The following is a 9,969-nucleotide window of genomic DNA, read 5'->3' as shown; positions in this document are numbered from 1 at the left end:
CGATTTCAATGCAAAAGTCGGCAAAGGAAGAGCTGGAACAGTAATGGGAGACCAAGGACTAGGGGAACGTAACGATAGAGGCGATCGTCTAATACAATTCTGCCAAGAACAAAGTCTAATAATCACAAACACGTTCTTTAAATTACCAATGAGACGGTTATATACATGGCGCTCACCAGCAGATAAACCGGAAAAAGTTGTAAGAAACCAAATCGACTATATAATGATTAAAGAGAGATATCGTAACACCATCAAATCAGTTAAAACATATCCAGGAGCAGATGTCGCATCAGACCATAACCCATTAATCGCTAATGTCACGCTTAAGCTTAAACGTCTAAGAAAACCACAAAGAACTCCAAAATTAGATGTTAGAAAACTAAAAGAAGTTGATATAAAAATCAAACTTCAACAGAAAATATACGAAAACATTGATAAATTAGATACTAACCCTTACGAGATAAACGAACAATGGGAAACACTAAAAAACTGCCTCCTCGCTCCATGCAAAGAGATATTAAAAGAACCCACACGAAAGAAAGACAATTGGATGACCGACGAGATACTCGGCATGATGGAACAACGAAGACAAGCCAAGAACAAAGACAGTCACAATTACAAAATCATTAACAACGAAATCAGAAAAAAGATAAGAGAGACAAAACAAACTTACTATGAGGAAAAATGTAAAGAGATAGAGGATCTTCAGAACAAATACGACCTCTTCAACATACATAAAAAGGTTAAAGAAATGGCAGGACTGCAAAAAAGAAACCACAATACAACTCTTTTAGATAAAAATGGAAATACTATGATAACGACTGACGAAAAACTAAAACGATGGAAAGAGTATATGGAGGAGCTCTTCGACGACGAAAGAGGAAACCCACAAGACTTGTCTTTTGAGGACAGAGAAACAAGTGCAGAAATTACAAAGGAAGAAATAATGTATGCACTAAGGAACACCAGAAACGGAAAAAGCCCGGGGCCAGATCAACTGCCTATTGATATCCTTAAAATAATAGAAAATGAGTACATTGATGTCCTCTTAAATCTTTTTAATAAAATTTATCAATCGGGTGACATACCCAACGAATGGTCAACATTCATTTGTCTCCCAAAAAAGAAAAATGCTAGAGAATGCACCGACCACCGTACCATAAGCCTGATGTCTCACACACTTAAATTGTTTTTAAAAATCATTCATAAACGCATTTACAAAACACTTGATATGGATATTGAAGAAACTCAATTTGGATTCCGTAATGGCGTAGGTACCCGTGAAGCTCTATTTGCATTCAACGTACTAATCCAGAGATGCTTGGATGTGAACCAAGATATGTACGTCTGTTTCATAGACTACAACAAAGCTTTCGACAAAGTCCGCCACAAAGAGCTAATGGACATCCTCAAAGCAAAACAAATACAACACAATGACCTTCGAATTATAACAAATCTATATTATAAACAGCAGGCACACGTACGCATTAATGAACACACATCAGAAGAGTTCGAAGTTAAAAGAGGAGTGCGGCAGGGGTGTGTATTGTCACCACTACTATTCAATGCATACTCTGAAGAAATTATGAAAAGAGCTCTTGAGGGAGAAACAGCAGGAATCAAGGTCAATGGAACACCAATTAACAACATTAGATATGCGGACGATACTATCATAATAACAGACAACCTCCGAGACCTCCAAAAGCTAATGAACAAGATAGTTGAGTATGGAGAGGAATATGGATTATCAATAAACACCAGGAAAACCAAATTTATGAGGATATCAAAAACCCAAAATAATGGTGAAAGCCTGACAATTAACGGTAGTGCTTTAGAACAAGTTGAAAACTACCACTATCTTGGCACAATAATTAATCACACAAACGATTACTCCAAAGAAATCAAAGTTCGAATAGAGAAAGCACGTACAAACTTCAATAAAATGAGAAAGGTACTTTGTGCAAGAGAACTAAAATTGGACTTGAGAGTTAGGCTGGCAAGGTGCTATATTTTCTCGACTCTGCTTTATGGGATAGAAGCATGGACACTTAACGCGTCGACTGCTAAAAAGTTGGAAACATTTGAAATGTGGGTGTATAGAAGAATCCTGAAGATATCATTGACCGAGCATGTAACAAACAACGAAGTCATGAGAAGAATCAACCAAAGAATGGAAGTATTGGAAACCATCAAGACACGAAAGCTGCAATACCTGGGGCATGTTATGCGTAATGAGAGATACAACCTACTTCAATTGATTATACAAGGGAAAATCCAGGGCAAGAGAAGTGTAGGAAGAAGAAGAATCTCATGGTTGCGTAACTTGAGGGAATGGTACGGATGCACATCAATAGAACTATTCAGAGCAGCAGCATCTAAGATCAGAATAGCCATGATGATTGCCAACCTCCGTCGCGGAGATGGCACGTGAAGAAGAAGAAGAAGAAGAAATCTCGTTAGAAACTTTGTCTTCCAAAGAAGCGATGTCGCCGGAAACTATGTTCTCTAATGATGCGATGTCACCAGAAACTTTCGAAATATCGCCAGAAACTTTGTTCTCTAATGATGCGATGTCACCAGAAACTTTGTTCTCTAATTTCGAAATCGACGAGATGACAGCATCTTCAAATATATAAGTCTCTGGATCTAGTCTTTCTTCTAGCAAAGCGTTCTTTAGTCGTTGGACTAACTCAGCCTTTTTTCCGGTAGAAGCTAAATCTCTGTCTTCAAGATGTCTTCTTAAATTAGTCACTGTCAGCTCATAAATCGTCGTCATTTTCACAATTTACAAATATTCACTTGTATTATTATTATAAGTTTAATTTATGTTCGATCTCACTTCTGGCACCATTTGTTGTGAATTTATTAATTGTTAAGTCTTTAATTTATAATGTCTTTATAAAAAGGTTCTTATCTAAATTTATTAAAAAGCACAATAACTGATATTAATTTATTTATCACTAAATATACATAATTTATTAAAAGGCGAGCGTAACAATAAATATCGCGAGCGCGAATCTTCTTTATTAACTGTTTTCAAAATAAAAGTTCCCTCATATTTATACGAAAACAGCTGCTCTAGAACTCCATGGATGTTGACCTCAATTGACCTGGTTTCGCCTCGAATGGACAGGCCTAATTCCGGAAGATTCGAATGGAACCAGTTTTTTTATGCCAGCTGGTCGAAAGGTCTCGTATAATCTAAAACATATTAGTGAATAAAAACATGTTTACAGGTTAAAACTATGACTCATATTTTTACGTAACAAGACTAATACCGAAAATAAGCCTTTTAAAGAAATGTTAAAAAATTGTTATGCATCTACTTTACCTTTGTGCAAAGCTGAATTGAGACAACATCTCTTAAGAACACGGTTATTAGGTGTATTTGACAAAACGCATGTTTACGAATCCCCCGGTTCTTTAACACCTAACGGAAACGGATGGATATTAAATATGGATAAATTGGATTTTCATCGGTTTGAGGGAGATTATTTGCCGCAATCAATTTATTAGGCTATTTTTCATAAGAACCAAAGAGAATTAGGAAATATTTCTGTAGGTAGGTAAGATTACATGTTTTTTTATAATGGCAGTCTTCTTTTTTAATTAATTCAATTAACAAATATAAATATTTAGAGATTACAAAGGAATCCAAGTTTCAAGGGGGGTCAGATGAAGAAATATAAAATTCGGACACAGAATTTATTTAATTTATATATACTTTATATGCATAATAATAAATTTTTCTATTCATATTTGTAAAATTTATTTTTAGTGCTTATTATCTTCTTTTAAATAATAAAAAATATTTGAGAAATCTGAATAAATATTAGATATACTAACAACACCAAAATTTTTGAGTCACAACAGCATGGGCACAGAATAAATAACAATTGTTTTATTATTGTGTATCGTCAACAGTCACGTGATTTTTTAGGACATTTATTTTTAATATTAAAATATACCGTATCAAAATAGCAACTTGCCTCAACCACAGAATAATAAAACAATCAGAATGCCCACTATGCTTGTCAAGATAAGTACGCGCATCTCGTTCGCGCAGACGGAATCAGCCATGTTTTAAACGGAACCAGTGCTGTTCAATGAAATTTTATCTGGTGTGCATAGAAAAATAACCCAGTTTAATTGATTTACGGCAACCATAGACACAATGTGCAATATTTTATGTCGTACTTTTAGTTGAAGAATAGATTAAATTATTTCAAATTTACTAAATTATTAATCTCTAAAAATTTAAATTATGGCTCTGTCATAGCCTGTCACAAATTTATCAATCCGAGTCTGTGCACAAACCATACATACTGTGAGTCTGTGTTTCCGTTTAAAATATTGCGATCGCCTGCTAACCATCCTGCTAACACACTTCAAAGGCGCCATCTGAGAGTGGGCATTCTGATTGTTATTTACTCTGTGCCTCAGCCGTATTTATTTGTAAAATAGTTTTGCAAGCATCTTGCAGAATTAAAATCCCTCGCAAATCGCCTGGCCCTTGTTTATATTATTTATTTTTGAATATTTAAATTCACTTTAAAAAAAATGACAAATTGCCTCTGTATTTTATGTAATAAAAATGTTTAAACATTTTTTAATTTAGGGGTTGTTAAATGGGCCGCTTCCCTACAGTCAGCTCTCTATTTCTGTATTATGATATTATGGAAGAGATATTTATCTGAAAATTTGTCAGAATGTCTCAAATACCTACTCAAAAATGTCTACCAGCTCTCCTATTATAAGACCAATGTTTCGTTTCTATCGTTTAAGAAAAGAAGAACAAGAACATTATAACCTAAAAAACTTGAAAAACAATTAAAAATTCAAATACATTGAATTTAATTTTAACAACATAAAAATAAAGAAAAATATGGAAAATCAATGTACTGATAATAATTGTATAATTTTTACATCCAGTGGAGCAGGATATGGAAATACAATTTACCATTTTTATTTGAATCAAAAGTTCGTAGATACACATATAGTTTTAGCTGGAGGTAAAAGTATTAAAGTTCACGGTCCTATTATTGCTGCAGAAAGTAGTGTATTTTATGAATTGTTAAAAACTGGTAGTGAAGGAAAGGTAATAAAATAATAATCCATACGAGGTATAAGTATGTTTTATTTTATATAAGAATTGAGTAAATTTATATTACAAACATTTTTGTGATAAATATCAACACCTATTAATGATCTGCTTGTCAGATATTTTCATTTTACTAATAGTATCTAATTACATTTAATTAAAATTAAGAGTTAAAAAGTGGTTGTGCAGATATATCTGTAGGTAGTTTGTGCTTTGTCTATTAAACATGTTGCTTTGTGATATTATTCCTCAATTTCATATTATTTATATATTTTGCTTTCTCATCACAATTAAATATTTGTTTTCCTCTTAATCTTCTTGTATTCAATATGCTCTTCTTTATTTTTATTTGTTTGTTACTTAAAATTCATATTCAATTTAAGCATTTATCTTCGGATAATTCTATATTTTTCATTATTTCTTCAATAACATTGTTAAATAAGCTATTTAATACCCAAATTTATCAACCATAATTTAATTATTCATAATAATATTTGGCCACATATACCTTTCGGTACTGTAACCTTAAAGACATTTTGTATATAAATATTAAAGGAATGTAATATTTATATACATACTTAATTTTGTGTTATATGATATGATTCAGCCATAACCCTTTTTCCTTACGCTATCTAGATTAGATTGTGCTTCACATTATAATAGTTTATTAGTGCTACATCTAATACACAAGATCCTTTGTTCCATGAATTATGTTGATTACAAGTTAGTATGTTAGGTATGTAGGACGATTTTCACATTTGGTCCCATTGAAGATAGCTATAATGAGCCGTCAATTTAAGTTCATAGAACAAATCTTTGATGTTTGACTGTGTTGTCATGTCTTTATAATGTATATGTTGTAGGCTTCAATTACAAATAGAGAAGCTTTCAAAAATACATTTTTATTATATTATTATATGAATTATGCAATTTTTTTATTTTTTTATATACAACACGAACGAATAAATACTTGTTTCTTCTCATATTGCTTGCAGTTAATTATTACAACATTTTTTGGCATTTGCCTTTGATAATAAGCTGATAGATTTGGCAATCCTCAAACCACCAGTTGCCAGATTGTTACAGATGGTCACCAGATGTCTGTGGAAAGTACCTGAATACTATTCTTATTATTCTTTGAAAGAATTTCTTTTATACTGTTAGTTTGTTAACGTTCTATTGGATTTTTATTAATTATAAATCACATGCTATTTCCCGATTTATTAAAAAAACATGGCAACACAGTCAAGCGCCAACATTTCGTTCTATGAACTTTAATTGACAGCTCAATTATAGCTATCTTCAATGGGACCAAATGTGAAAATTGTCCGGTATGTATAAAATGTAGGTTGTGCAGAGTAAACTTCCAGTGAAGTTTCTGTTTGTAAATTATCTAAAGATGACAAACTATGCTAATACAAAAAAAGTTAATTACTTAAAATCAAACCTAGTTATTTTGAAATTTGTTATACACTTTATTATGTATTTGTTTTTACCAAATTTAGAGTATTACGCTTTTGGATATACAAAACTTTATTTTGGGATGACTTTTCTTTATACTCTAGGTTATTTATATGCCAATAATTGATAACAAATTACCAAATTGACAGTGTAGTATGCAGTATATCCCTTTCTGTGGGACACAAAATATCCATTGAAATTTTTATAAATATCAAAATATCAGATATATATTATATATATCCAAAATATATTTATAGATATTTATAAGATATTTTGGAAAGCATTTTAATAACTAAATTGACTAAAATAAGACTGTAAATGAAGAACGTAACAGTATAAGAAACATTTTTACTTTAAATAAAAATATAAACATACACATGGTATATGTTACATAAGCAGAAAACAAAATGACACGAGTATCCAAGTAACAATTAAATTAACTAAAAATATTGAAAACATTTTAAACTTAAACATATATTTCTATTTTTCAAAACAAAACATCTGAAGTGTCTGAATCAAAACCAGTAAAGCACCCAAGACCTACCTCTTCATTTTTCCTTCTTTCAGTTTCTTGTTCAGGCCAAATCCATTCCAAATTGTCATGTTTTTGGTATGAAGAACTGGTTAAATATTTAAACATGAATATAAGTAGCAGCCTTTTAGGTTCCTAAATTATTTTGTAATTTGGAATGCACAAGTACAAAGCTTGAAAAGCACCTTTCAATGCCTGCCATTGAGTCTACTGCCGTAAGTAATTGGTTAATCGAGGAATATGCTTTTATCAGGCCAAGCAGATTCAGCGATTTGAACAGACTTGCAACATAATAATAGAGATTTTTTTTTATTTGGACTAGGTATACATGAAAGACAGAAAAGGTTTAGACTTAGAAGTTAGTGCCATTACAAACGGAACAAAATCTCCATTGATTGAATTTAAATATTCATAAGCCTCTTCTTTTTGTTTAGCTGTAAGTCTTTCTCCCAAAAGGCGATGATCCATTAAGTTTTCCAAAAAATGAGGGTTTCATAAAGCCATATTCCTCCTTTTGTAATATAAATTTTTAATTTGAATTGGTTGATCACTCAGATATTTTTCCAGTTGAATCCAAGTTTCTATGGTGACAGCAATTGTAGTTGAGTCTCATTGCATTCTATCAAGTGCCACTGAAACAGGATGCAATCTTTTTAGAAAGTCCTTAATGTTTACTTTCTTCTTCTTAAAATGCCATACACCAAAGTGCATAGGCGACTATCTCATTACTAGAATTCTGTTCTTGGCGGCGTGACACAGCTCTCCTGTATTGTGTATTCCTGTCCATTCTTTAATATTCCTTAACCAGGATAATTGTTTGCGGCCGGCTCCTCTCCTACCTTCGATCTTCCCTTGTAGGATTAACTGTGGTATTTCATATTTTGCTCATCTCAATATGTGCCCAAGGTAACCAATCTTGCGTTTTTTAATTAATTCAAAGAGTTCTCTTTCCACGCCGGCTCTCTTAAGGATGTCATCGTTTCGAACTCTATCCACCCAAGGTATGCGCATTATTCTTCTCAATGACCACATTTTAAATGCTTCAAGTTTGTTGATAGATGTTTACTACAATGCCATTATTATTTATTATGTTGCAAATATCGATGTTAATGTGATTCTTATTGTCTTGGCATACTTGTATTGCTTGTCAAATTTAACGTGATACTTGGCCGATTTGAAATTAGGCTCCACCCACGATGCGCATTCGACCACAATAGAATTCGTCCTTATTATTTCTTGGCACTTCGAAGTGTAAGGTACTTGTATAGTCTGCGACAAAGTTTTTTTTTTATTTTACTTATGTTTAAAGTTACTGTGTGTTGAAGAAATATCGTATTACAATAGGTTTGACTTTTTAAATAATTATTGTTAAGTACTTTAAATTATAAACATGGATTTTCATTCAAAATTAGAAGGCAAAGTCTTGTCTGGACAAACGAGGGAGGTAATAGCAAATGTAATTATTTTTATGCAGAGAGAAGCTGTTTATCTGACTTATTCATATTGACAACTCAGTCACTATATATTTTATACGATATATTTCTACAAAATCTCCTTACAAAAATAAAATATTCGGGAAAGTTAATAAAGTTATACAGTTTAGTACCTAAATACCAGATGTTGACAGCCATCCCAACGGGGCTGGTATTATTCTATTGTAAAGAAATAAACAACAGATTAAAATATTTATAACTTGCTAAAATGCCAAAGATCCGAAGAATAAAATTATATGACTATAATATAAAATATTATGACAATTCTAGTATAAAAATTGAGTAATAAATGTTTCGTCGGTATGTTCCAGGTATAAGATTAACTACTCTTCTTTTATTCTTATACAGTTTACTGTAATGCAAATGTAAAGCTTTCATCTCTGCCAATATTCCTCTTATAAAATTACAGAACGAGACATTTATAGAAGTGTTCGAAAAAACTGCCGCTTCAACATGACTGAATGGTCAATATTAATGAGTCAAATAAAATATAATTATTAGAAGAATTTTTTACCAAGTAACAAAAACAAAATATTTTGTATTTTGAGAAAAATTTCCGAAGGAAAAATTTAAACGTCAAAATAACATACAATATAGACATATCATAGAAGTTCCATTAATAAATAAGGTCACTCTCTGTAAACTTGTAGTATGGAGTGTACCAAGGAGGCGAAGATACCGAGCGCATTATGTATCTCTTTTCCTCCGAATGCGTTCTCACTTAATTTTCTACGCAGGTGGACAAATTTGTCAAGTATCACCTTAAATTTGACAAGCAATACTATTCCCCTGTTTTCTATGTAACATCTAATGCAATCACTCATAGTATTCCATCTTACTTCTAGAGTTAGAATGAGTTTTGTACTACCTTTTCCTTTATATAATGCTGGTGGCAAATGTGTATTGTGAAAATATATAACAACCTGAAGCTATTTTCTATTCCATTTGTAATCCATATCTAATGAAAAGCAATTATTACTATTAGTAATAAATTAATTATTAATAATTGTTACAGAATTGTTTATATATGCCAGAGTATTCTCCAAAAGTAATGAAGTATGTGCTAGAATTTATTTATCTAGGCTGTGTGACTGTCCCTATAAAATTAAAAAAGGAAATATCTTTAGCTATTAAATATTTTAAACTGTGTGCCATACCTGGCATAGAGGAAGAAGCTCCCTCTAAAAATGATAATATAATAGAAGAAAGAAAGATATTGGTAAGTGAAATGGTTTATTATCTACTGTATTATGCAGAAGCAGTGGTAGAATTAGTAGTCAGAAATGTGATTTGTTTAGTATGAATAGGCAGTAATATTATTATATTACATGATTTGTATATATATATATATATATATATATATATATATATATATATATTAT

At 31.5% G+C, this 9,969-nt stretch overlaps 1 protein-coding gene across 4 annotated transcripts in view; it reads left to right on the top strand.

Annotated features, from left to right (window-relative positions):
* The first annotated feature begins 4,790 nt into the window (after positions 1-4,790).
* LOC140451871 (uncharacterized) overlaps positions 4,791-9,969 on the top strand; it is a 39,521-nt gene continuing 34,342 nt past the window's right edge. For all 4 annotated transcript variants that reach the window (XM_072545796.1, XM_072545814.1, XM_072545823.1 and 1 more), the window contains exons 1-2: positions 4,791-5,098; positions 9,603-9,806. In XM_072545796.1, the coding sequence (XP_072401897.1) occupies positions 4,886-5,098; positions 9,603-9,806 (417 nt within the window). In that variant the 5' untranslated portion in view covers positions 4,791-4,885. The remainder of the gene's footprint in view (positions 5,099-9,602; positions 9,807-9,969) is intronic.

This window comes from Diabrotica undecimpunctata, chromosome 1 (genome assembly GCF_040954645.1).
Source record: "Diabrotica undecimpunctata isolate CICGRU chromosome 1, icDiaUnde3, whole genome shotgun sequence".
Lineage (NCBI taxonomy): Eukaryota > Metazoa > Arthropoda > Insecta > Coleoptera > Chrysomelidae > Diabrotica > Diabrotica undecimpunctata.
This window is presented reverse-complemented; position numbering and strand designations above follow the sequence as displayed.